Below are 27,417 nucleotides of genomic sequence, written 5' to 3'. Positions count from 1 at the left end.
TGAAGAGCACGAAATGAAAATTATTATGATTAAAATGATAAAAAAAAATATATTTATATTGTTTTCAAATGAATGTATTTATGATTTCTATTTATATGCATAACGAAGGATAATAAAAGAAAATTTCCCTAATCGTTCCATTGATTACAGTGTAAAAGTTTTTTCATTCAAGCAACTCGATAAACAAATGAATCTCATCAATATTTGCCGATTACATTTTTGATACGATGGATGAGATTCAACGTTTTTGTATGATTTAAATATAGCTCGAGTTTTAAAATAATTAAAACAAAAAATATTTTTGTTGTTTTTATTTTTCATTTTATCGTCTTATCATACGAATCAATCAGCACCTAAATGTGTAAAATTGACATACATACGATGATTATGGAAATTAAAGTAATAGTCTTTACAAGTAAAGATTGCGAAAAACTCGTAGGAATCTTTACTTTTTATATAAAGTATATTTTACAGGTAAAGATTGCAAAAAACTCGCAGGAATCTTTATTTTTTTATATAAAGCCCAAATGATCCAATCGTAAGGGGACCAATTATATGGACATATGTGTTTGTGGTGGTGGTTTAATGTGCATGATTGAATCAACCACTTTCTACAATTATCTTGTAGACACCAATTAAATTAGACCAATTATAGAAGCAATAGCATAATTAAAGAAACACTATGATCCATAAACCCATAAAACATGGGAAATTGTAGTTTTGTTTTTCTATATTAGAATTGTATTATTTAGATTATCATATCATTAGATTTATCTTTTGATTTTTAATAATTTTTGTATTTTTTCTCGTTAATATTGACGTGACAATCACTGCAGTACATAACAATGATTCTAAGAAGAAGGGGATTAATGTCGAATGGTGCAAGACCATGCTTTGCGGTTACCAAGAGGCGAGAACATCAATACTAACTTCAGCAAGCAGAAGAGAACATATATCATCACCGAGTCGATGGATAGCACCACCAATCAACCAATTGCGTTTGGATGTTGATGCAGCTTATAATGTCAATTCCAATCGATATGCAATTGGCGGTGTTGTGCGAAATCACGAGGGCCATACATTGCTAGCCTTTGGAAAGCAAATTACTAAACCACCATCTATAGTAGCCGCTGAACTTATTGCAATCGAGGAAGGTTTTCTAATGACCCAGACTCAACATTTAAGGATAAACCAGATTACATCGGATTCTCTGATGGCAGTGCAAACAGTCACTAATCCAGCAGAGGACTTTGGATACACTGGGGCCTTTGAAACAAATATTAGGAATTTATTGGAAACTCATGCCCATTTAAAATTAGAACATGTTTTGCGCACCACATATGGTGTTGCGCACTCTTTAATCTCTTTTGCTATTTCCTTTCCCTCACCTTTCGTGTGGATTTGTGGAGAGTTTCCTGCTTGGTTAGTAAAGCTTGTAATCGAAGATTTTACTCCGTTTTGAATAAAATTACAAGTTTTTTGTCAAAAAAAAATAAATTGAAATTTCATCATTTACGAGATTAAAAATCGTAAACAGTCGAGATAAATTTATCTGACTATTATAAATTATTCAAGACCAAAAGTATAATTATTGTCTGACCCAAAGCGAACCAGGCCCGATAGAAAGCCCAAACTCCTGAATTCTTTCAAATTGAAGCGTGTCATTCGGCCGCCGTGTTATATAGCTCAGCTTATTGCATAGCAACAGTTGGTAAAATATCTGGGATGAAAGTTATGGTCAAGTGCTGTTTCTTGCTTCCTCGTTCAAGGTATTGGGGCTATTTGTATCCGCAGATTTCATGTCCATGGAGCATATCTATTACAGAGACACTAAATATTGAGTTCACGTGTTTACTGAATGTTTCTTGCAAATTCATGTTATGTGATGCCCCATTCTGGTGAAAGTTTTATTGGGCGTTTATATGTTTTCATGCTTTTATGAAAGTGAATTGATTCTATGGTTTTTCGGTGACCCACTTACGAAAACCTGAAATTTGGTTGTTAAAAGGGCCCAATTGCATGAAATAGATGGTGGAATATCCTTTTTTCGCCACCATCTTCTCTTGTTTTTGTTTTTTTCAAAATATTTGCAACTCTGTAGTTATTTTGATGTTATGGAAAATGGTTTGAGTGTGTTTTTGCAGAGGGTCCAGCCTATGTGGGAAAACCATGGCAGGTTGAGTGTGGGTGCGGCCATGAGCTTGGTCAGGCAAGAAAGTCAATGGGGGATTATTTAATGTTAACTGGGGACATTTTAACTTCCTTGAAAACCCTTTGTTTTGAAAAATGATCCTCCCTATGTAATGAAATACATTGAAGAGGGTCACTTTTTAAATGAAGAGTTCACCAAACCCAAAATTTCAACCCCCCTTGACATAAAATTTGATTTTCTTTTTTCGTTTTTGAGATTGGGCGCAGACATTTTGTGGTTCTTTGACTTGCAGAGTAGCTTGTTACAGCAAGATGAGTACGGGTCCCGAACCAATATGTCGAAAATTTGTGCCAGTTCAGCAGAGTGAAACCATATTGATCAATAAACCTGCTGGTTTGTATATTACGTGTTCTTGAATGAAGCATTATTTCTTTCACTTGTGTGTGGATCTCTTCTGTTTTTCGGTTAGGCAATAAGAAACCCATATATTTTAGGACCATTTTGCTCTGATACCTTTTAATGATCAATGTTACAGGCTTCAAATTCCGTTTGGTGTCATATAATATTTTGGCTCAGGTATACAGATGTTATGTTGCTTAGGCCATTGGTTTGTTCAAAGTCAACTAAGTTGGATCTCGTTTCTCTTTGATTTATTTTTTGATGCACTTATGTTAGCTTTTAAATTGCATCCTGAAATTCATGAATTTAGGACTAAATAGAGCACTAAATAAATAAATTTTGGATTTCCAGTGAATATTTTACCTTGTTTCAACATTTTTTATGGCATTGAAGTTCTTTTGTTAACTTTAATGGACAACAGTATCAAATTATGTGACTTCCATTTAAAGCCTTTTTGAGAGAATTAGAGAGAATAAAATAGTTACTAGATATGTCTTTATAAGGTTGCAATGAAGTATTGTTCCAGGTTTCCAAATATGAGGCTGAGTATATGCATCGAATGGTAACATATTGTGTTATTGAACCGTCTCTTCCCTTCTCCTCAATCAATTCTATTTATTTTATTTATGATACAATAGCTCTCAATGACTTAAAAAGAGTTCTCGCCTTGTTAACTTAATTGCAGATGGCATATTACATCACTTACCTCTATAATTTTAGTTTTCTTTTATGCTTTGCCTCCTTTATATAGTTGTTCTTCCTATTAACTATATTCTATAATTATTTTTTCAGGCATACGTGAAGAGTGCCTTCTTTCCTCACTCACCAGCACCTTGTCTGAAGTATGAACTCCAATGCCAAGATTATTTCCTAATGGACAATTCTTATATCGTTTGAGTTGTTCTATCCAACTATAATTTACACGAGTTTCTGCTACAACCACGGAGTTTATAATATTGTACTCATGGAGTTTTTACTAAATATGTCTTTGAGTGTATCTCTAGGTGGAAAGCTCGTTCTCAAGCCTTATTAAACATTCTCAAGGGCCTTGAGGCAGATTTTCTTTGTCTGCAGGTTTCTATTTCCTTCTTGCACCTGTTATAAAAATTCTGATGGCCTTAGATGCAATACTTCATACTGTTTCACAATCATTTTTCTTTCCCTTATTTAAAGAAATATTTCTCAGGAAGTTGATGAGTATGATACCTTCTACAAGAAGAATATGGAGATCCTGGGATATGCAAGTTGCTATATTCAAAGAAGTGGGAATAAACGCGATGGATGTGGAATCTTTTATAGGCAAAACAGGTGTGCCATGAATTTGAGAAATATATTTAATTTGGATGTATAGTCTATAACTAAATATTATTTGCGACCGGATGGATAAAAACAAGTTTACTTTTACAAAATATATGAATATCAAAATTACTCGTCAACTTCATCGTTCCAATAACTCAAATAATAGACAAACAAAAATGTGATGTGTATTTTCGAAATACTGTCCACTACAAAATATTAGTTTTACTGAAATATGGTTTTTCACCTAAAAATTTAGTGGGCAAATCATGACATCTGGATTTTTTTTACAACAATCTTAAATGAACTCAAGAGTATTTTCTTTGGTAAACTAGCTCTCTTTGTCTTGATATTGTAATTAGTGCAGAGTTGGTCGTCAAAGAGAGAATTGAATACAATGATCTGGTGGACTCTGTTGGAGATGGAAAAACCCCATCTTTGGATAAAGTGGACAAATCATTGGCTGGTGATATTGAAGATGAATCCAAAACTAGTAATTTGAAAATTAATTTTTGTCTTTGATTTATCTTCGTGTTCTTTTCCATATGATTTCCCTTTTGTTTGTAAAGAGCCAAATTTCTGTTTTAGTATAGGCTTTTCCCGTAGAGAGGCTTCTTCAGTTACCCGCTTTTTTTATTTTACTTTATATTCAATGCACCTGAAAACGAATTTATTAGTCCAAGTTTCACTACATGAATTTTGTGGTTTACTTTTGTAGCAGCTATTCTCAAGTAGATATAGGTGGCAGCGGAGCAAGAAGAGTAGTGAATCGGGGAAACTTTTAGGAAGGTTATCATTCTTTGTGCATAGATATTACGTACTCATGAAAGTATGTGGTAATATTTTATAATGATGTGGTGGGGGAACTGCCCCTTCCAGCCTACCATTGGCTCCGTGTAGTTATCTACCGGATATATTTCCATGTCTCCAAGATTATCTTTGAGGACTTATGACGTTTTGCACAGACTGTGTTTGCCTTAAAGCTAGCTCAGATTACTGATATAGCGCTGCGCTACATATGAAACCACTGATCAGCAAATCAAATTCAGGTGTGGAGCTAAAAGACCCTCAAGCGGACCGTGGAGATCCTAACGACCCTCGTGTCAGATTAAAGCGTGATTGTGTTGGAATAATGGCTGCCTTCAAGCTTAACAGTCCATCCAGCAATCATATTATTATTGCCAACACTCATCTGTTCTGGTAATCTGGTTATTCTTCACGTATCTTCTCCATTTACAACTTACATTCCTCTTGGACGTATGTATTGGAAAACAAATTATTTTAGTTAAAGGTAGAGCCGGACACAAAGAGAAGAAAATAGTAAATTCCAATCGAATTAAAAATTTCCAGTTTCGTGTGTAATTTTTCTTGAAATTTTAAGTTTTTCCTTCAAAATACACCAAGTCACCTTCTTTGATCCAAATTCTTGGGTCTAGCCTAATTAAAGAGTACTGATTCTCTTACAGCTTTTTACAAGGTTCTCTTCCTACTTGAAATTTTTTCATAAAAAAAATATCCATAAATTTCCAAGACTTGACTATATCCATCCAAATTGCAGGGATCCCGAATGGGCTGATGTCAAGATTGCGCAGGCCAAATACTTGCTTTCCCGCTTAGCAAAATTCAAGAAATTGGTATCAAATAAATTCCACTGCACACCGCCGATAATAGTTGCTGGTGACTTCAACTCCATCCCCGGTGATCAGGTCAGAAATATTTACCATAGCCTTCTTCAATAATTCATTCAGACTGCATACATTGATCAAATACTTTTCAGGTGTATCAATACCTCGTCACAGGCACCACTTCCTCGGGACAGGAAATGATGGACGACAAGCTGCCAATTCCATTATCAAGTGTATATGGATTCATTGGAGGGGAACCTGAGTTTACAAACTGTACACCTGGTTTTACTGGTACTCTTGATTATATTCTTTTTACCCCTGTTGGAGATGTAAAACCGTGTAGTTATCTTGAACTTCCGGCAGTGGATTCGCCGGATATTGATGGTGGATTGCCGAACTACTATCATCCAAGTGATCATCTTCCCATTGGTGCTGAGTTTGAAGTTGTCTGAGGCGTAGAATTTTCTTGGAGTGATGTGTGCATTTTTAATTTATTTTATTTGGACTAATGGCAACTCCATTAGTTTTTTTATATTACATGACTCGAAAGATTTTTCAGTCGGTTCCCACAAAAAGTACCGACTTTTCTTCAAGAAAAAGTTTGCCAAAAAGAAAATACCTAATTTGTTTGAAATATGGGATATCCGATACTAGATCTAGCAGGAAAATTGTAGTAATAACTTCCTAGTAAGACAAAATAAATGAAAAACTATACCTTTTCTAGGTCGACAGAAAGTTTCGTTCTCTGTAAGAAGAGAGTCTTGCGTTCAAATTCAATGTGTAATTTTGATGCAAAAGTTAATTAAAAGTTAAAAAAAAATTATTAAATTAATCGTTCAATCATATTTTGTCCAATCAGATAATTGGAAACTAAGTTGAGGTAGAATGAGTCTAAAAGAATATATAAAAATTATATAGATTTGTTTATTTTTCACGCAATAAAAAATGTTCTGCAACCTTTACTCGGACATGCTACTGATCAAACTTAACCATGCAATAAAACTTGAACTAAAGATAACGGCGAAAGTAAGAGAAACAATATCTCTTAATCAAGTAGCGAAAATAACTAAAAATAACATAATCCATAAGTTATTACAATCACATCGAATTACTAAATTCAAAATACAGTTTACAAACCAACCATAATATACTGATGACCAAATAACCTCTTCTTGTTTATCCAATCTCGATCTGTCCTAGAAACCAAACTGTCGACCTGATCCGTATAACGTGAAACTTATCCCGTGTAATTGGATGTTCGAGATAAAAACAAGAATGTGAGTGATAATTCCCCAAAACATAAGACACAAGTATACAGACCTATACGCAAATGCATTAAACATGTACGGGATATTTGAGATCAAAACTGGATCATCATCATGCTTATCTGGTCTTGGCGCCATCACGTGTAACTGCTAACATGAACCATCACTAACACACTACTTATCAAGACGTTGACCTAAAATGTCCCGGATCATCAGGGCTCGCTCGACCCGTCGGTCATTGTGAGTTGTGACTCTCGATCCCCGCCCATCCACGAAAGAAAAGGGTTGAGCAACCCCATACAAGATGTTATCTCATAGGATATTGGGTCAACATGATAAAGTGATGTAACATACTATTATGTCATAAGCATGCAAAGAATATCAAGTAAAATGCTAATATAAGAATGCATACTACGTCGGTCATCTCAATTATGTAACTCTAAGCATTGGTCTAGAAATCCTAAGCTTCAGTTCTAGACAACATATTCATCATACTAGTATTATTGACAAATCATACTCCAACTTTTATAATCAAACCCCAATCTTAACTAATGTTGCAGAGCTATACATGCGTATGTCGATAGCCCTTTGGGAAAGATTTCTTCGCTGCTCACTCTGCTATCACTAATGGAATCACTTCGTAACTCTTCTGACTGATAAATATGAAAAGTTCGGATGGTCCGAACTCTAAATGCATTATTTGACATGTTCGTTTTGAAACCTGAGTTGATACCTACCTAGCTTTGGAACGTCCAATCTAGGGTTCACAACGCTTGATCTGTTACGTGTCGATGTACTTTTGACACGCAGTCTCTCTTGCTAGCTAGTTCGGATGGTCTGAACAATCTCAGTTCGGTGGTTTCAACGAACCGACGCTTGATTGTTCAATTTGATAATTTAATTACATTTAAATCACACTTAAGCAATAGTTTATTTAAAATAGAACTCTGATCATTACAAAAAATCAACGAAAAACAAAATTTTGCAAACAAAATTTCTATTTTCTTATTTAATTCATTCAAAACAGTAACAAAATTTCTAAGATTTAATTAATAGAAATATATTAAAAAATGTTATTAAATATAGAAACTAAATAATATATTCATGACAACAAGAAAACAAAAAATGAAAGGAAGTTTATGTAATTTTCGAGACGTATTTTGACTGTTTGAGTTAGATTTTGTTATTTCGAACATGAGAATTGAAATTTGGAATGTGCCAAGTAACTAATAACTCATCGGCTCCCTTGTTGCGTTGTTGGGATTGTGGAACCAACTGTCCACGTCCAAGAAGACCTCCGTTTCTTTTCAGAAAAGGAGTGTAGACTCATTTTTTACCATTTCTCCAGCTCGAAAATCGACCCATTTTCTCCATAATACTGTAATTCCGGCTGGCATTGTTGGGCAGTGGCGAGTTCAACGCGCCCTTTCACCGACAGAGCCCACACCTTTTATTCTTGTCCTAGACTTTTCTCATTCCACTCAAAAATAAAAGTCGATCGGCTTTTTATCATTTGATTCTTCTTCCAGTTCATACTTTGCTTGCCCGTGTAAATTCAACCTCTTTCATCCTTCGCGGGTCTGTGTGTCAGAAGTTTTCGAGAGCAGTTAGTTTATGGTGGCCCTGCACGTATGGATGCTATCAAGAAGCAAGCGAGTAAACTAAGAGAACAAGTGGCTAGGCAACAACAGGTATGGTGTTTTTGTCATGTTAAAACTTTCGAGGAGTTCATTTAAAAACTTGAATTTAAAGCACAGAGATGTCTTGCTGAAAGATTCGAATTGTTGAATGAAATTCTTGGAATTTAAAGAAAATGGGAAACGGGTGTTGAAAAGTGAAAACTAGTGAATTAAGTTTCTCGGGCTTTTATTATGTTGTTTTTGGAGATGTCAGATGATTGATTTTTGGCATAAGATAACAGGTTTCGAAATCGCAGTTTATTTATTTATGTGTGTGATTGTGTGTGATATGGGGTTTTGCTTTCTTTCTGTGCCGTGTGTATGAGATACACTTTTGGATGCCATCTGCGTCTCTCCTTTTTGGTATGCTATCTATAATTGTGGGATCAAGAGATTCTTACCAAAAGAAATTGGAATATTTTCTAATGTACAAGGACCACCAGAAACAAGGATACGTGGAAATTAGTAATAATTTTGGGTTTTTTACTACTAATATTGATGTTAGATTGATGAGTTATGCCAAGCACAGTTTTTATGAGCTTAAGTATGATAACTGGTATTCATACTAGGAAAAAAATTTATTGGGGGAAGGTCTAGGATTCGATGTCCTGGGATATGTTATGCAAGTGTTGACACAGTCACAAATTACTGTTTGGTACCCGTATGTTATTTTACCTAATGAAGGACTTAATTTTCTTTCATTTTGTTTGAATCCATGGTTCATTTTCCTTAGTGAAACGAATTATAATTAATTATCTTTGGGTATTATAGTGCTTTACCTTTGACCTTTGTGTGTGTACTATATAAAACATTTATATTGGCCAGAGACGACGTTCATAAGAACACATGATGTCTGGTGCCCTTCTATTTTGGATGCAACTTATTTACTTTTCATGGCACTAGATCCTCCAATTTTTTTGAAACTAAGCACGAACATTTACGTCTGTTTTTTTTGAAAAAATATTAAAAAAAGTTGACAATTAGTCTTGTTCATTTACCTCTCGTTTATCATACTACTTATACGTGGAGGAATGAGATATGGGCCAAATGAGACGAAGGGGTTAGATGAGACAATTGAATAGATTCTGGGGTAGCAAAACTTGAAATTTTAGAAAAGAGCAGAAAATTTCAAAAAAAATTCAGTTGATATATCCCTCACCCCTCGCTGTTGCTAGATCCATCCCTCCTAGGATAATAATACTTATTCTATTTCTGTTTGTCTGCCCTAAAGGAGTTTTTTTTATTCCATATACTTCCAACTTGGATTGAACAACTATTGGTCTTCATTCTTTGTGTCTTTCTTGGAATTTTGTTCTGCAATCATCAATCATGTAGGTTGGCTGATGATATAAATCTTAAATTTTGTCGTCATAAAAATGTTATCCTTCTTTGTTGGCAGGTAATTCTCAGGCAACTCGGTCAATTGGGCCATGAAGGGGTTATGATTGATGAAACTGACATGCATTGTCATCAACAGCTACAGAATTTATACAAGTCTACTAGAGCAGCCAAAGTAAATACATGGGGGCTTATTTTGTTACCCACAATCTTCTGTAGTGGTTTCTGAATCTAATGAATCCTCTTATATAACTTCAGCAGTCACATTTAAGGAGCTTTTTGTTCCACAGCATTTCCAGAGGGATATTGTCCGTGGGTTAGATGGCTTCATCTCGGCGAGCAAAAAACAAATGGTGATAGGTGTGTAGTCCTGTGTTTCTCTATTCAATTTCTCTGATGACAAGGGGAAAAAATAATTTCGACCTGACTTTGTAGCCAGAAAATTGGCTGAAGATTCTTGTAAGTTTGGCATTGAAAATCAGGATTCTACTCATGCCCTTGCAAGGATCGCATTGAATTTTGGTACCTCACATGCCTCAATTGAAGATCATAGAGAAACAATGCTTGGAATTCTTAGTTATCAGGTAATGAATTTAGTAAAATCGCGTGTTAATGAAATCTCGGGCATCTTAATATTATTAATTTATTCGGGAATGGCATTTGCAGGACTTTAACTTCATAGAAGTGCTTTCTATTCTCGGTTTAAGGTCAATTTGAGTTTCCATAAACTCGATGATCGATTTTTATCCATGGACGTATCATTATATGAAAGAAACAACCATTGGGAGTACCAATTTGCCTCAGAAAGGGGGAAAACTATCTTTTCCCATTACTGACGAGATTAAATAATTTTCTATGTCCACTATTTCAAATCTCTCCATGGTGATTATTTTTTAGGTCGTTGGTAATATGAAGTGCTTGTATTGATGTTCAGTTTGCATGTGGTTTTCAATCTAGAAAAAGAGAACTCGGCCTTTTTTTTAATCAAAGGGTTTCCTCTTTTTGAACTGGATTTTCCATTTTGCTTTGGATATCATCCATGTCTTGTTATATTTTAGTGGTTGTTCAAGTTTATTGTATTCTCTAAATCTATCGTTGTAACTTGCTTATCTTTAGGTTTCTGAACCACTTCGTGCATTGATAAACGGTGCTCCTTTGGAAGATGCTCGCCATTTGACTCACCAGTATGATAGAATGCGCCAAGAGATTGAAATTCAGGTTCAATAATCATTAATACTGTAATACTGTGAATGCATCGTGTCTCTAAATTAATGATATGCGTAGTACGGTTATTTTTATATATTATATCATTCGAACAAGAATCGAACAAAGGCGATTTCGAACATCATATACGATAATATGAAATGTAGCGAGCCTTCGCGGCGATTGAGCAATACAGAACAAGTCCTGATGGAGCTCAACTGGAACTGCAGCTAGAGGGGAGCCCCTTTATGGGCAAAGTAGGGGGTATTAATAACGTGCATGGCACAGTTTATTTTTAAATATCAAAATTTTAATATATTATATCTTTGTTAAAGTAAGGGGCGTGATAGAAAATGAAAAAAAAAACAATTATTGCAATTATACTACATAGATCTAATGCTTCACTTCATTAATACAGTGAGTGACAATATTGATTATAGTTGAGATACCGAAAATAGGACAAATCCAAAGATTAGTATATGCCAATACAGTACATGGAGGAATACTTTTGGAAATTAATCACTGTCGAATTAATTTAATTGTTTAATCTTCTACTTCCCAAACCCCATATAGGCAGCTGAAGTAATAAGAAGGCAATCAAAGTTCAGAGATTCTTCTGCAGAAAGTGTCCTAAAACTTAAAAACTCTGAAAAGAGGTTATCGGAACTCAAGTCTTCTATGTTGGCACTTGGAAGAGAAGCTACAGCTGCTACGTTGTATGTAGAGGATCAGCAGCAAGAGTCTACTTTCCGAAAGATTCTTTCCATGGTATATTTGAACTCATACTTTTTTTGTTGGTGTAGCATTTATATGCAATCTTTTTGGACCCTATTAACCTTGAATTTCACAGTTCAAACTGTTGATTATTTATTATGTAGTTAACTGACGAAGTTATTTTATTTTGATGTTTTTCCTTGATCTGATATAGTACTTGTTAAATATTTTTTTCAATGTGTGCCAGATGTAATTTTAGATACTTTTCTTTAAAAAATTACGCAAATGATGAAGTAAATATGTGTTCAGAAGGGAAGATTTATCCCTTTTTTTTGCATCTATTATTTCCTCGTATTCAGTTATTCATTACTTTTTGTGCCTGACGAGGCCATCGTGGAGAGGTGGACAGCGGAATGGTAGTTGATTTGATTCTTAGTATTTGTTTATGAATAGAAAATCTCGAGGTAATGGCACTTCAATAATTCCTAGAATGTCGAATCATTTGAATGTTTCATGAAATAATGGGATTACCGGATCTCTTTTTAAAATTTTGATGGAAACTTGATGCATGCTTTATCAGATTCACTCTAAATATTTGCATTTAAGCAGATCTGGTTATATCTCCAGTTTTCTCGAATTTTTTTGGTTGTGGGATCATAAACTTTAAGCACACAGGTTGATGCTGAGAGATCTTATCATCAAAATGCAGTTGCCTTATTGGAGAAACTGCATTCTGAGGTATGCAGCCTCTCGTATAATTCAGGTCAAACTTCAATCACTTATCATGATTTTTACTTTCTTTATTTGTTTTAACTTCATTGTTTATTTTTAGATGATTCTCGAGGAGCAAACAAATGACTCATCTCTACAATCCGAAAATCCATCGATCAAGGATGACGTTTCACCTGTTAATGAGGAGAGAGTTTCAATAAGATCCAGTAGCCGGAACGACGAGGATAAAAATTATACCTATTTTCTTGCAAAGGCTAGTTACTTATCACTGTTTTGGCTAGTGATGGTATTTTTTGGGAAGTTTCTTGTTTCTATTATACCCTGAATACAGATGAATTTTCTGGCTTTTGTATCTGTTTCGAATTGTATGCACGGTGTCTTTACTTAATTTGGTTCTTGATATTTTTTGTTATCAGGTCATACACCCTTTCGACGCTCAAGCAGATGGTGAGCTAATACTTGAAGTTGATGATTACGTTGTAGTTCGACAGGTACCTATCCAATGCTCTTATGTTTAACATGGTCTATTGTAACACATGGTATTACATCCTTTCTCCGATGGCCTGAAGTTTCGCCATAGGTCCTGTTTAGGGCAGCAAACAAATGAATTGAGTTGAATAATACTCGTGTTTTCATTTTTAAGTTTCAGCTTTGATTTTTTTAACTAACGCAAATATTAGCTTGCAATTCGAAAATAAAGGATCAAATTATAGCTTGAACTCGGGAACTTGTTTTGATTTTTTGTATATTTATTAAGTGTTAATAAATATAGCAAAGCTCACAAGCGGCTCAAAAGCCAGCATATAAAGTAATCTTTGAATTTGGCTTGAAAATATTTTCGAACATGCTCGAGATCGGATCACATTCCATAATTCAAATAATAGAAGGTTCGGTTTGTTTGTACTCCGACTACTCTCTATATCTAGAAAGTGATAATTTTACTTGCAAATGTTCCAATGAGCTAACTCTCACTGCGTAATTTTATTTGATCGTCTTGCTTGGGATATTTGTTTACCTGAATTTGGAAGGTGGCTTCAAATGGTTGGTCGGAAGGCGAATGCAAAGGTAATACAGGATGGTTTCCCTCTGCTTATGTAACCAAGGGAGAGACAGTTCCAGCCACTAAATCATCGGACAATGAACTACCACAGTGAAAACTGGACATTATGATTTTAGTGTTTCTATTTTTAAATTTTATTTGCGTGAACGTAGGCTGAAAGGAGATATTCTTGAAAATTTCTTGAGGTGATGGTTGCCGTTTGTAGATATGTTTAGTATTATGTTGTCAGTATCATCGTTGTGTCTCTTATTATGAATTCGAAGTTACGTTAAAACAAAACCTTCGACCGACCTCCATTGATACAAAAAACATAGTGTTATGTCTGCGTCGAATGTGGAGTCCTCTATTTATCTACAAGGATATCTTTCAGATGTATAAAAAATTAACAATCTTTATCTGCGAGACGAGTAAGTCCTATCGATATTCACAATAAAAAGTAATACTCTATTATTTTTTATGGATGACTCAAATAAGAGATCATTTTCACAAAATACGACTCGTGAGACCGTCTCATACAAGTTTTTGCTTTAGTTTTGAAGTAAAATGCTAAGTTGGAGTCAATTATAGGCTTGGCTTGAAGGTGGTTCAATTCACTAGCTTTGGATTGGATATGTGAAACTTTAATATATGATTTTCATAGATTTCTCCTCTATGTTTCATATGTTTATATTACAATATCAAGCTTTTTGTTGGTGGAATAAATTAAATTTTGCTATTTTAATTATATCAATAAATATTAAATTGTATTGGAAAAAATCAATCTATTTGCTTTGACTTATTTCTTTATAAAAAGAAATAAACCAATTGTTTTATTTTTATTTTTTACAAAAATAAAATAGAACCAAATTTCAAATCAAATCGATTCAATTGGTAATTTTAATTTAATATAAATTTTCATAGACTCTAATTTTTATTAAGTATTATTTTTTGTTTTGTTTTACATTTTTTATTATCAATATAATTATTTTTAGTTTATTACTTATTTATAACCATAATGTATTTGATTTATTTGCTATACGTATAAATCAACAATAATATTTTTTTAAAAAAAAATCGAAGTCCTCATATCTATTAATAATTAAAAAATTTAATGATTTTAAATAATTAAAGAAGATTATAACAGGATTTTTTTTTTTAAAAAAGTTAAGGATGGACCGGAGTCATAGAACCCGGTCGGCCGGCCCGTCGGTAATCTTTTTTCAGAAAAATATAAATTATTTGTATTATTTAATTTAAAATTTTTAAAACCCGAGAAATACACAAGTCGTACGGTCGCCTAAAAATGTCTGTGGTGAGTCTCCCTCTTCTTCCCCGACTCGTCAATCCGAACCCGAATAGCAGACCATTTACATATCCGAATTGGAACCCGGCCCGTATCAGGACCCACCGTTTGGGCTGTCCACTCAAAGCCTTCTCTCCTGAACTCTCTCAAGACCATCGGATTGTACAGGCGAGCTCGCCGGGAGACCTCCTACGGCAGCTCTCGCTCTCTTCCGTTCTTTTGTTTGGGCTGGGACTCAGCGGCCTTTGGGCCTTTTCATCTCCAGCTCTGGCCCGAATTGCTTCACCCTCAATCGCTCAGCAGCAAGAAACTGCAGAAGGTATAATCGTTTTCCTTTTCTAGCTTGGAAGGTGTTGTGACTTTTGCTTTGTCGGTCGTACACTTCTTTGGGGATGGTGCTACGGTGCGAGTACTGATGGAATTATTTATGTTATTATGCTTTTGCGAGTGTGTGTATGTGTGTGTTTGTAGTAATGCCCAAAGCCGAGCTAGGGGGTTTGCTTTATTGGGTTGGATTTTCTCATGCATTGCTCGTACCTTGTTTGCTGTGCATGCACTGAAATTAAGAGCATTTTCATCTCCCACTTGTATTTTGCGGAAAGAAATTTCTTCCAATTTGTAATGTGGACACATACTCACTGGTGCTATAATGTGTGCATGCTCATGAATTTAAGGAGAAGATGCATACATTCACGTTATGTAGTTCTGATTTTTTACTTGAAAGAATGATAAAAAGTGGTTGTGTGGGTTCTTTATTTTTCTTCAAGGGATCATGTGGAAATGTAGTCCGGGTTTTTTTGTCTCTTGGGGTTTATGATCCATTTCTTCATGTACAGATGGCAATAATGTAGAAAAATTTGCAAATGTGGAGAACTTTGAAGATGAAAGTGTGAAAGCAGCTTTTGACCTCTGGAAATCGAAAACGTATGCTTTGACAGTCCCTCTGAAAATTGTCGCTTTGGAAGGCTCGCTACCTCCCATATGGATCCGTGTATGTTCTATATTTGTAATTTACTCTTTCAAATTTGTTTACCAGAAGTAAATTCTTTTGTCTTATCACACTGTTTTGGACGACTTTTATTTTTCTTCCCGACACAAATGTTGCCTTTAAGATTCCTAAGTGAGAGAAACACCCTTGACTCGATGAACAAACACATATTGCCTAGAATACAACTCACCGTTGTGTTAGAAACTGCCATATTTGTCGAGCATATCCATATGAATTAGCAAATCTATCATAAAGTAAAAACAGATAGGGAGAGTTGGAAAGTTAGCAATTCTGGTTACCTGGTTTGAGGTTTTGCAGCATCCAAACTTGGCAGCTGGTGGTTCTTCTGTTTTTATGAATCGTGTGGAGGAGGAGATATGGGAAAAGCTATGGAAGGCATTGTAATCAAATTTAAAATCTTGTCTTTATTGTCAATAATGCTTTACCACTCCCAGCTTCCTGGATAATTTTCTGCATGTGGATGTGCAGATTAAATTTGGTACTTCATTGAAATCAGGCCTAAAATCACATTTTGAAAATAAAAAATATCAACTTCTTTTAAACGTAGACTGTAGTTGCAACTATTTATTCTATTTTATCCTCATTGGTACTTTTGCCAAGTCGTAAAATTTGCTTATGCCCTTCTGAATCATATTTGATAATTTACTTCCTGGAAATCAGGAATTTTTACGGTCCCAAGGTAAGAGAGTGAAGTTCCAACCAGTGTTTCGTCGAAGCCTGAATGACATTTTTCATGAACTTTCTGATCCAATTAACAAACGGAAAATCAACCCTAAATCTGCGGCTGTGGCTGATGTCGTTGCTCTTGGAGATTCATGGTTAAATTTTGCAATCGAGAAGGGTCTAATTGAGCCCATGAAAGGACTGGAAGAAAAAGACTGGTTTAATGATATAAGTGATAAATGGAAGGTAAGAATGCAGACTACTTACTGTAATCATATAATCATTTGTCCTATATGTGAAAACTGAAGAATGATCTAGGTGAACTCAACAGATTAACTGATACCTTGAATATACATATTTTTAAGTTGAATTTTCCAACTGAATGTCTTCTCCAATTCTGCAATAACTTCTTCATCATACTATGGTCTCATGTGCTGACATGATAATCAAGAAAAATGCATGCCTTTGGAAGTGCATTTGTGTGGTCTTCTTTAATTCAAGATAGAAAATATAGAAATGAAGAAGAAAAATTAAAGGAGTGTATAACTAAAAGAAGTCCAAAGATCATGAAGAATGAAAGGACCCATACAATTTCAGCCCTTGTCTATTTGGAGTTCTTGGTGACCTTGAATCTGTGCTGCTAAATGATCATCATGCTACATCACTTCTTGTTCCATTGTTTATCCGTGAATTTTATATGTTACCTTATTATTCCTTTTAGTTCCATTTGATATGTATGGTGGATCAGTCCTGTTTTACTTTTGAAATAATCTCAGGTATATTTGCGCAGGAGCAGTGAGGGGAATCTAGATTCTCAGGGTAGAATATGGGCAGTGCCATATCGTTGGGGGTGCATGGTGATAGCTTATAATAAGAAAGAATTTCTAAAGCATAAATTGGTTCCTGTTGAGGTAATTGTTCTTTCTGCCTCAAAATCATTCTGGAGTTCTAAGCCTCTGCAACTATTGGTTTGGATTTGGTGCCTTGTGATCTTTATATGTTGTTTCATACTTTCTATTAATGTTGCTGCAAAAAGTTAGCTCACTGTTGAAAGTATCTGGGTTGCCTTAGATCTTGGACTATCAGTAATACTAAAATCTTGTTTTGTTTAGCTTGGATTTGAAGCAGGAAGTCCTATATTTTTCATGAAATACATTTTTCCATGTGATCTTTGATATTACACTTGATTTTTACTAATGTAACATCAACATAAAGGGGTTGCCTTAGAGCTTGAGTTTAAAATATGGTGAGCAATATTATATTTATATTTGCTTTTGCTAAATTACACGTGATATTTTATTACCATAAACAGGACTGGTCGGATTTATGGAGACCTGATCTTGCTGGGAAGATTTCAATGGTTGATTCACCCAGAGAGATTGTTGGGGCAGTTTTGAAGTACATGGGAGCATCTTACAATACTTCCAACATTGACTCTGAAGTGGTTGGGGGGAGACATGCTGTGCAACAGAAGCTGGATCTGCTGTTTCAGCAGGTAAGAAAACACGGTAGAGAGTTCTTGCAGTAAGATGTGCTAGGGACATTTTCAAGAGTTTGTTCTTTACTACAAAGTAGACAAACGTTGTGAAACATGGTACACATGATGTGATTGACTACGAAATATTGATCTTAAAGGTGAGTGGAAATTTGGACCGCTGAATGGGTGTAACATGATGCAGAAAATGTACTGGGAGAACAAATTATTTTTAGGTGCCTTTGTCGGGAGGCTTACCTATAGGTAGACTCTCCCAAGGTTTCAGTTTAAGGGCAGCTCCTAGAAGTGAGTGACGAAATATATAGTTTAATGCTGTGTTGAATTCTAAATTTTAAGCTTTTTATACATCCTTTACTTCTTCGATGTATTTAATTTAAATGAATTAATAATTTGGCAAGGAGATTAAAAGGTTGCAGCCTTTATATTCATGTCTAAAGAAGGGATAATAGTTTGAATTTATTAGGGTCACTATCAACTAAAAAAATTCCATATGCACAGAAGGTTGAAGACATTACAACAGGTAAAGTAGATGGACGGATTCTTGATTAGCAGAAAGCAGAATTTTTCAGCTCCTTTGGATCTCATCAAGTAATATTCCTATTACCGATCTTTGATCCACAATTCCATTGACTAAACTGGAAAATTGCTGCTGCCAAGCAGTTTTAAGTGGACTAGTTAACTAGCTTTGTCAATATTACTTTTTCGGGGTGAACTGACCAATATTTCGGACTGCTGTAGTTATTTAAAACTTTATATCCATTCAGTTATGTGAATTATGCTCCAGTTCTTTCATTTCAGCCATTTAAGAGCATTAAAATTTTCTGTTTAAGAAGCTTTGGACTGCCATTTTTTAGTCCTGTTCAAGTAGTGGCACAACATATAATGCCCTTCCACCCTCTTCAGATATTTTGTCACTGTTGCTTTAGTTCGGTGATTGAAACACAATTGAATTAACCAATGTTTTCACGATTTGGTACAGGTTCGACTATTTGACAGTCAGTACTATCTTAAAGCCTTCAAAGCAGGAGATGTATGGGTGGCCATCGGATGGAGTAGTGACGTTCTTCCTATGGCTAAAACAATGTCTAATATTGCTGTAGTTGTTCCAAAGTCCGGAGCTAGTTTATGGGCAGATTTTTGGGTTTGTCCTTTCACTGAGAACTTCTCTTCTGAAAAATCAGCCTCGTGTAACATTTCAGTCGAAATCTTTCTGGGTTCATAATTAAGTTCGTTTTGTCGTGCATTATAAGCACATTATAAATGTTTAAAGTAAACACTTGCCATTGGGGGACGACAGGTAATAATACTTCAAGTATGGTAAACTTTTCATTCATTAGAATGACCTACAGCGAGGTTATCAGTAATTTTAGTTACCTACTTAGGGACTAGTCACATGTTTCATAAATGATCAAATGGGTGTTTTCAGAAAGGAAAAAAAAAACGAAAAAGTGGTAGGATCTTCACTCTTTCCTGACAGCAATCAGCATTTGGATGGCAACAAGTTTGTCGGTTTTCTTGTAACTGGTGGTTTCTCCCATGTAGTTTGGAATTAGTCCAAACATTTTACCCCAAATAAGATATCAGGACGGGCAAGACTATCTGGGTCATGTGTTCGTTTTGCATTGTTTATTATTGCATTCAGTTTGCCATACATCTAACATGTGTTGCGTTGTATATTATCACAGGCAGTCCCAAATGTCACAAGACTCGTCACAGACCAAATTGGGGGCCGTGTCAGAGGACCTTCACCACTGGTTTATCAGTGGATAGAGTTCTGTCTACAACCAGATAGAGCATTACCTTTCAAGGAAGAGATCATTGTTGGCGCATCACCAATTTCGCTTGATGAACCTTTGGAGAAACCCCAAGAACGACGTAAAGGTAAACCAAAGCTCGACACAAATCTCATAGCTAATGTGCCGCCTGCTGATATTCTGTCCAAGTGTGAGTTCTTGGAGCCACTGTCAGAAGACGCGTTATCTGACTATCAGTGGCTGTTAAGTAGCATACAGGAACCGAACCACGGATTTGTTCAAAGAATGCAGCATTTTCTCCATTCCGTCGTTCCTAACTCATGGTTTAAAATGAAGTCGAAGGCTGTGTGAGACGAGGACATAAGCATGTTGAAGTCGTTTATTTGAATGGATGGAACATTGGCTGTATTTTGTTGTTTTTGTTAGTTTTGATTAGCTTTTGGAGATCTGATGTGCTCTTCATAATTCAAATTTGGAATTTCATAAATCCTTTGTGACCATGTGAAAAAGAAAATAATAACGATAAGGTGAAATTTAAATTACACTTCTTGATAAAAAAAACTTCATTGTTTTCATCAATAAATTTGTAATTTTCGAAGCTTATAAAGTTACAAAGAAGACCTCACTACCTGGGATTATTGAATAAAAAAATTTCGAAGTTTGATTTTTTATTTTGAAGTAAAAAAAGTCTGATTTTCAAGAAATAAAAATTTTTGCACAATTAATAATAGCCAATGAAAGTCGGCATGTAGCGTGTGAGCAAAACCTCCACACGTGCGACCCCCAGAATTTGAACCCGTTGTCACACACACACGAAAGCGTGAACTGTGTGTTTGAAATAACAGGGAATTCGCAGAGAAAAAGAGAGATGACGAGAGGGAAACAGAAAATTGAGGCACAGAGAAAGAATGCGGAGAAGAATCAGAAGGCAAAAGGGTCACAGATCGAGGCTCGAGCCATCGGCCTCAAAGTAATCTGCCCCGTATGTAAGGTAATCTTTCTTTTTACACAACACAGTCGAGATTGTTCGTAATTTAATTTTTACTTTTGTGAGAATTCATTTCATTTCTCTGCTATATGTTTCTTGGTTCCTATGGGTTGCTTTTATGCGACGGGTTTTCTTAGAGTGGATGTCTTTGATTTGTAGATGATAGGTATTGGCTGAAATGAAGTTTGTAAGTATTCTTGGAGCAATATAATTTACTTGTGTTGCACTATAAGCGTGTCGTGTGTTTCAAGCCTAGATGAAAATTTAGTCTTTCATCCAAAGAAGCTGAGTGAAGTTTTAATGTGAAAAAAGAAAACAAGTTTCTTAGCAGTTTGATTTGTTGGGAATTAATTATTTTTAGTGGATCCTGTAGTTTGATAAAAATGATGAAATTGTTAAACTGTTCTTGAATGATCTTGTACTATGGGTCGACATTGATAACTTTTCTTGGAAAGATGACAGGTTTATTCTTTTAGCTTTGTCTTGTTAGAGCTTTTTCTGATTACATAATCCACAGAGCGGCAATTTCTTTGTACACTCATCCTTTTATCTTCTTTTTCATTTAGTCGATCCATGTGTCAATCATATCAAGGCATTGCACTTGTAGCTTGTTTCCATGAAGTCTTCTTACATCTAAACCCCCGTTTTTACATTTTCTGTGATCTTATGTTCCTAAAGGATTTCAACAGGCTTTTACTAGTACTTGCTGTTATGTGAAGATGTGGACAAACCTACAGATTAGGATTGAAGTGAACAAATGTTTGAAGACAGTCAAAGATATATTTTGATGATATGTTCGCAATCACTTCTCAGGCATCCCTTTTCTTGTTAAAGGCCCATTTTACACTAGAGAACTTAGTTGTTTTCTGATATTAGAAGAATACTTTAAGTAATGCTGCATGGGCACATGTGTGCTATAAATTTTACTTCCTTTAATATATATCATTACCTTATTTCTGTCAAACGAGTGCCTTGTCGATTCAAATTGTTTGTTTTGAATGGGAATCTTTGGGGTTGTTTGAGAAAGGGTAGAAGGAGGCAGTTAGCATCAAAGGTGGGCCAAGGAAATCCATTACGAGGATGGGAAGGCTTGGGGTTGCAGGGAGGCGATTTCTTATATTGAGGGGGCCAACCACATATTCTTATATAACTTACATATAAAAAATCAAATTTTTTTTACTTGAGGGATGTCAATCAATACCCCCTCTGCTGCTGAGTGCCCCTGTTCAGCATGCTGGAAGCAGTATGGCCGTCAGGAAACAAATATCTTTTAGAAGTGAGTCCCAAAATCAGTTTCATTATCTTGTTTTGATGGGTCTAACTTCTTGATTTAGAGGAGACGAGGTGTGGCAGAAGTGAATTTTTTTGTATCAATGGCGATGACAAGAGAGATGGCCACTACCAAGAACCATCTCTTATTTTGGGAGAGTTGCCTTTAGTTAGCCCAATATACTATTCCTCTCGCAGAATCCATCTCTTCTGGAGATATTGCCATTAAATGTGCCTGATCAAGTTCAGTTCAGCATCTGTCTTGAACTGGTTATGGGTTTTTGGTGTTTTGACAATTTTCTTGAAAGTGGATACACACATTTTTTGGATACTAATCTTTCGCTTTTATTCAGTTTTATATGATCCATTCTGAATAGTGGCTGTATCTAGTAGTGATTGAAACAGCTATCTAAATTTGCATTTCAAAATTTTCAGGCTCAGTTAGCAAATCATAATCAGCTCGTTGATCACTATGCCTCCAAGCATCCGAAAGAAAAGCCACCGAGCAGCTCAGAATAGCATATTTGTGTCTAAATTGCTTCCTTTTTTCTAATAGTGAATTCACAAAGATCGGAATGAAATGGAAAAGTTCTGTTGCTCCTTGTTTATATGTGAATGTATTTTATGTCTTGCCTTTCGAAGATACTCTGAATGACTTAGATGCTGTGTGTACTGAACAGATCAGTAAAAATGTACTCTTTAAGCTTTGAGAAATCAACTGTTTCCTAATTTAACTAATCGATCAGGCATCAGCTATATAAATGTCTCATCATGTCTATTCTTATGATACTGTACTGTGCTTCATAGAATAGATAAATAAGAAATATGTATGTCCGGTGGTGATATATAAATTTATTTGAAAGATTTGGTGTTTTATTGACTTGAAAAAGTGTTGTTTCGTGTTTTCATTATTCCATTATTATTTATTATGTAAAAAAATATATAAATAAAAGGAATAAGTGTCTGGCTAAATTGAACCAAATTAAAATTTATGATTAATTGTATTTTGTAGATAAATACTTTTGTTCTCTCAGTTAGCTCCGATACATAAATTCAAGTTATTCGATTATTTTCTCAAGTTTAAAAGCATTCATCAAGGTTGCATTTGCTCTTAGTTGATTTTATAGAATTGCGTGGATAAATATGTTGTGATTGTTAAAATATTTTAGGTTGAATGAATAACAATAACGATTTTATTTTTTTCAATTATTAATGAATATAAAAATAAATAAAAGAAACATAATATTGTAATTTTGTATTAATGAAACATTTTATGGGATCCCATCAATATTTAAAAACATAACCTAAATGTGTTAAAAATGAAGTATTAATAATATAATAAACATTGATTCTTTTAAAAAATTAGCAAATTTTTTTTTAAAAAACAAAGAAAATGTTGTGCTAGTTCGGAATAATTTATGAGCAACTCAATCTTGGCAAAATATGCATCGTGACAGCATGGAACCCTGGAGGAGCATCCACCACCCATAGTCCACCCGGCGGCGGAGCTGCCACATCTACCACCACGATTCCGGTACCATCAGCACGGAGCACGCACACCTTCCCCTTCGCCGCCGCTACTTGTTGAGCCCCTTTAAGCATCTTGTTCTCCATCAACTTTACCCACGAATCCCTCGAATGATCATACCTTTTCAGTGATCCACTCGTCTCATCCACGGCATAGAGGATTTCTTCGTCCATAGCCGCCGCTGGCCCCAGCCAACCCGCCAGCATTCCTTTCGGCATATCCTCCCAGGAGTCTTTCTCCACGTCGTATATCGTTCCATCCTTCGCTGCATCGCCTTTCACGTTAACCATGCATAGTTTTCCCCTCCATCCAACGGCATCAATCGCTTCGCGGCAGAACTTTCCGTCCTTGAGATTCGCCATCTTCTCCCATCTCCATTGGTGCCCCCGTCGCAGCTCCTGCTGTTGTTTCTGGTGCCGGATATTGAGATCCCATTTTTCTACAGACCGCGCAACGTTTGAGTTGTAGCGGGATCCAAACCCACTCGCCACGAAAACGGCAGCTCGTGAAGCTCCCATAGCGCACCATCGACGCGGCATGGAGAATGAAGGACCCCGCATCCAATTTCGAGCAAGGGGGTCGAATAAGATGGGTCCAGATAACGCCGGCTGGAATTGATCGTTGGTGGCGGCGAGAAGTACCAGTTTGCCAGAAACGGCGATGGATTGGATTGAAAACTTCCGAGAAATAAATGATGGGTGCCGTAAGAGGAAGCTGAACGAAAACTCCGGTGGCGGCGGAGGTAAGTTTTGCCATTTACAAGAGATAGGATCAAACGAACAGAATCTCAAGCGGTCGGAGAACTGAGGAAACGTTTCAGTCGATTCGAACAGAGCGTAAAGTGACAGAAATGGAGGGAAAGAGGTGGTATAAATTAGGCGGCGCCATGAACAGCAGACAGAGTAGAGAACAGATGGGGGGACGAGAGAGAGACAGAGCTGAGCTATGTGGTCGGGAAGTCCAGGGAGCAGAGGCTGGTGGTGGTGATCCTCCTCCTCCTTTTCCGCCGCCTCCCTGAGGTGGAGGCACTTCCGTCTCTTGGAGGTGGATCTTTGGGTGGAGATGTTGGAGTTGGTGGCTGAAAATTCAAGAAACGTGGTGGCCATTGATTCATGAACTGAGGCGGGCTTGAGTTAGTAGTCGGAGGGGACAAAGTCAGATGTGGCTGTGAATGAATGAGAGATAAGAGAGCATTCAATGCGTAAAGGTAAGAGATGGCTTTATTATCAGTTGGTGCAAGTGGATAACATTTTAATAAGATTCTCCTGTATTTTTCATAAATGTCCTCATGATGATAATAATTATTAGGTTAACGTTATTATATTGATATATCCGAGTAAACTCCGAGATAACACAGTATCATACGTTAATCAGATAAACTGTATTGTGCAACAGTCTCATCCGATAAAGTCTTGATAGAATGATTTGAACGGATGATCATTAACCAAACACTCATTTACTTCATTCGTAACACACCACTAATGATATATTGATCAAATTTTTTAGTTTTTTTCTAAAATATATATTTAAAGCTTTCTTCCGCAATGATAGTAATATTAAGAAAATAAATATCCACTCGGCCGTGTATTACTACTCTACACTTTGAAATCAGTGTAAATTTTTTTATTATGTGAATAACTTAATTTAAAGAAAATTTGAGAATTTCGAAATCCTATATTTTATACTATAATTTTGCAATATATAATGTTATGTTATTTAAAATAAATACGAACAAAAATCCTTTCAATTAAGTCACTCAATCGTAATTATAACTATTATTATTATTATTTTTAAAAAGTGGTTCCAAATTTCTTCCTGGATGATGTGATATCTAACCTAATAGATTAAATATAAATAAATACACGGGTGACGGAGCCTACTCGATACTTAAACGAGTAAAGCTGGAAAAGTAATTTTTGTCGTGTTCTTGGGTTTTAATTAGATACATCCCCGAACACATCCACCCACGAGGGCTTCTCAGCTTAATCTTATTTTAAATTTGTATTTTATTAATTTTTGCATCATCGTAAATATACATGTATATATATATATATATATATTGAATTAATTAAATAAATATAAAATACGAAGTTTATTTGTAAAATAATTTATTAATCGGTATAACAAAAAATTAAATAAATTTGAGAAGTGGGGCGTGCATGCATAATTTGATATATATAGTTGTTAGGGGTGTCAAAATGCAATACGATCCGTCAACCCGACAGGACCCAACACGAAAAAAATCATGTTCGGTTTGGTGTTTTTCGGGTTTGGGTCATGTTCGGGTTGGATAAGTTTGGGTTAGTGCCAGGTTAGACGGGTTTCGGGTTTGGTTGGGTCGGGTTGGGTCGCGGGTTGACCCGAAAACTTTTTTTTTTGAAAATATTACCTATATTTTTATATATTGTATGTTTGAACAAAATTTATTGTATATTTATATGATAAATTTTCATCATTTAATATTTATTTTGTATATTTTTTTATTTTTTTAATAATTGTTTATTTGATTTAGTAAATATACTTTAATTTTATACGATTAAACTTTAAAATTTAAATCCGAAATTTTGTTATTACGTGTTTAAATTAAAATATTATTATTAATTTTTTTTTCGAATTTATTTATTTATTTTTTTAAAAAAAAATTAAAATTCAGGTTAGACGGGTTGAGTCGGGTTAGACGAGTTCGTGTTCGAGTTGAGTGTTTTCGGATTGCTTCAGGTTCGGGTTAGATTCAGATTGAAAAAATAAAAAAATTTCGCGGATTTACCCGAAACTCGACCGGATTGACACCCCTAATTGTTGCAAGGATGGCGCATTGAACGAGGAGGTGATACATCGAACGAAGGCAGGCTGAAAAGCTGAGTGGGTGTGACAAGTGGGGGGGATGGGATCCTCCAATTTAAGAATGAAAGTCGTGGTTCCGCAAATGACAACTAATAGCTTTTTGAAATTATTATTATTATGGTTTCCAACACGTCACGTGCATAAAATATTGTAATATATCAATGTAGCCGGCCGGCCGAGAGGACCAGTTATTCACCGCAAAAAATATATATAAATGGTATGGGGACAAATTTAATTATAAAAACAAATAAGTTAATCAAAATCAACGATAGATCAGATGCGAGGTCCCGAGAAGCGTAAATTACTGTCAAATTACTATCGAGAAGCGTACATTACTATCAAAATACACGACACACACTTGCATCACGAAACTTCACCATAAAAAAATTAATAGCCAAGGCACGACCATATTTTGGGCCAATTTCTAAAAAAAATTACTAAATCTGAGGAACAATTCATATAATTTTGTTACGTTGTCCATCAATCGAGTTAGACTTAATTAAAAATGTAATTATATGAGATCTCCAAATTAAAGTCGACATGGCACAATTTGTGTTATTTATTTATAAAAATAAAAATGGGCTATAGAGTCACCAACTGGGCTTTTAGTTAAACGGGCCGAAGCATTATTTCAGCTCAAATTTTGAGTATGTGCTCGTATTGGGCTTGAGCATGTGATGAACAAACTAACGGAGTATTAATATTATTATAGGAAAAATATTATAGGTTAATCTAAAACAAAATTTCATATATTGTAAAAAAAATTTCATTTTTTTGTGTGTTATTAGTTATCAATGTACCTAGAATAAATTAACCATCTTCAAGTTTTTTCATTATTTTTTATACTTGTAACCAATTTATTTATTATTTCGAGAATAATTATATAAGTTCTATGATAATCGATATATTTTGCATTTGTACTGCATTTACTGAATTTTCAGAACAATTTTATATCACCGGAAAAAATTTGAAATCCGAGTTGTCGGGATTTCTCTCGTCCCGATAAATGTTGGGAGAAGGCAGAGAAAACTAATATTACTCGAGGATTCCCGACCCAATTATTTTGATTTTTTTTAAAAAAATTAAAAAACATTATAATATTTTTAACACATTGGATTGAAA

The 27,417-nt window shown here is 35.2% G+C and overlaps 5 protein-coding genes across 8 annotated transcripts; 4 read left to right on the top strand and 1 right to left on the bottom strand.

Moving 5' to 3' along the window:
* The first annotated feature begins 889 nt into the window (after positions 1-889).
* LOC142504452 (uncharacterized) lies at positions 890-1,462 on the top strand. Its single transcript, XM_075617315.1, has one exon. The coding sequence runs from the start codon at positions 890-892 to the stop codon at positions 1,460-1,462; it is 573 nt and encodes a 190-aa protein (XP_075473430.1).
* A 157-nt stretch (positions 1,463-1,619) lies between these two features.
* LOC142555579 (carbon catabolite repressor protein 4 homolog 4) lies at positions 1,620-6,071 on the top strand. 4 transcript variants are annotated; one of them, XM_075666508.1, is made up of 11 exons: positions 1,726-1,769; positions 2,145-2,209; positions 2,445-2,545; positions 2,688-2,728; positions 3,344-3,393; positions 3,556-3,625; positions 3,738-3,859; positions 4,210-4,340; positions 4,897-5,047; positions 5,406-5,553; positions 5,625-6,071. In XM_075666508.1, exons 2-11 carry the CDS (start codon positions 2,157-2,159, stop codon positions 5,922-5,924), a joined length of 1,167 nt encoding a protein of 388 aa, XP_075522623.1. In that variant the 5' UTR covers positions 1,726-1,769; positions 2,145-2,156; the 3' UTR covers positions 5,925-6,071. The 4 variants fall into 4 exon arrangements, with proteins under 4 accessions (XP_075522624.1, XP_075522625.1, XP_075522623.1 ...); XM_075666509.1 differs by lacking the exon at positions 2,145-2,209 and having other exon boundaries at positions 1,620-1,769; XM_075666510.1 differs by lacking the exon at positions 2,145-2,209 and having other exon boundaries at positions 1,689-1,769; positions 2,419-2,545.
* Positions 6,072-8,053: 1,982 nt separating this feature from the next.
* LOC142555577 (SH3 domain-containing protein 1) lies at positions 8,054-13,667 on the top strand. Its single transcript, XM_075666506.1, has 10 exons — positions 8,054-8,428; positions 9,816-9,929; positions 10,045-10,114; positions 10,190-10,338; positions 10,871-10,972; positions 11,531-11,725; positions 12,347-12,409; positions 12,504-12,656; positions 12,820-12,894; positions 13,432-13,667. Exons 1-10 carry the CDS (start codon positions 8,369-8,371, stop codon positions 13,555-13,557), a joined length of 1,107 nt encoding a protein of 368 aa, XP_075522621.1. The 5' UTR covers positions 8,054-8,368; the 3' UTR covers positions 13,558-13,667.
* Positions 13,668-14,709: 1,042 nt separating this feature from the next.
* On the top strand, positions 14,710-20,600 carry LOC142555576 (uncharacterized). Its single transcript, XM_075666505.1, has 7 exons — positions 14,710-15,064; positions 15,582-15,736; positions 16,415-16,663; positions 17,194-17,328; positions 17,730-17,912; positions 18,892-19,053; positions 19,598-20,600. Exons 1-7 carry the CDS (start codon positions 14,746-14,748, stop codon positions 20,015-20,017), a joined length of 1,623 nt encoding a protein of 540 aa, XP_075522620.1. The 5' UTR covers positions 14,710-14,745; the 3' UTR covers positions 20,018-20,600.
* Positions 20,601-23,258: 2,658 nt separating this feature from the next.
* LOC142556635 (F-box/kelch-repeat protein SKIP25-like) lies at positions 23,259-24,643 on the bottom strand. The gene has a single exon (XM_075668116.1). It carries the CDS (start codon positions 24,555-24,557, stop codon positions 23,340-23,342), a length of 1,218 nt encoding a protein of 405 aa, XP_075524231.1. The 5' UTR covers positions 24,558-24,643; the 3' UTR covers positions 23,259-23,339.
* Between the last annotated feature and the right edge of the window lie 2,774 nt (positions 24,644-27,417).

This window comes from Primulina tabacum, chromosome 9 (genome assembly GCF_025594145.1).
Source record: "Primulina tabacum isolate GXHZ01 chromosome 9, ASM2559414v2, whole genome shotgun sequence".
Taxonomy (NCBI): Eukaryota; Viridiplantae; Streptophyta; class Magnoliopsida; order Lamiales; family Gesneriaceae; genus Primulina; species Primulina tabacum.
The sequence above is the reverse complement of the archived record's forward strand: the minus strand, read 5'-3'. Positions and strand labels throughout refer to the sequence as shown.

What these genes read in the sequence shown, in the direction of transcription:
- LOC142504452 (XM_075617315.1), top strand. Translation starts at nt 890, where the DNA reads ATGCTTTGCGGTTACCAAGAGGCGAGAACATCAATACTAACTTCAGCA.
- LOC142555579 (XM_075666507.1), top strand. Translation starts at nt 2,115, where the DNA reads ATGGAAAATGGTTTGAGTGTGTTTTTGCAGAGGGTCCAGCCTATGTGG. An exon ending in CATATAATATTTTGGCTCAG is followed by an intron (nt 2,729 to 3,343) that starts GTATACAGATGT and finishes TTATTTTTTCAG; the next exon opens with GCATACGTGAAGAGTGCCTT. An exon ending in TGAAGATGAATCCAAAACTA is followed by an intron (nt 4,341 to 4,896) that starts GTAATTTGAAAA and finishes AATCAAATTCAG; the next exon opens with GTGTGGAGCTAAAAGACCCT.
- LOC142555577 (XM_075666506.1), top strand. Translation starts at nt 8,369, where the DNA reads ATGGATGCTATCAAGAAGCAAGCGAGTAAACTAAGAGAACAAGTGGCT. An exon ending in GCCAAGAGATTGAAATTCAG is followed by an intron (nt 10,973 to 11,530) that starts GTTCAATAATCA and finishes AACCCCATATAG; the next exon opens with GCAGCTGAAGTAATAAGAAG. An exon ending in ATACCTATTTTCTTGCAAAG is followed by an intron (nt 12,657 to 12,819) that starts GCTAGTTACTTA and finishes TTTTGTTATCAG; the next exon opens with GTCATACACCCTTTCGACGC.
- LOC142555576 (XM_075666505.1), top strand. Translation starts at nt 14,746, where the DNA reads ATGTCTGTGGTGAGTCTCCCTCTTCTTCCCCGACTCGTCAATCCGAAC. An exon ending in GCAGCAAGAAACTGCAGAAG is followed by an intron (nt 15,065 to 15,581) that starts GTATAATCGTTT and finishes CTTCATGTACAG; the next exon opens with ATGGCAATAATGTAGAAAAA. An exon ending in TGGATCTGCTGTTTCAGCAG is followed by an intron (nt 17,913 to 18,891) that starts GTAAGAAAACAC and finishes GATTTGGTACAG; the next exon opens with GTTCGACTATTTGACAGTCA.
- LOC142556635 (XM_075668116.1), bottom strand. Translation starts at nt 24,557, where the DNA reads ATGGCCACCACGTTTCTTGAATTTTCAGCCACCAACTCCAACATCTCC.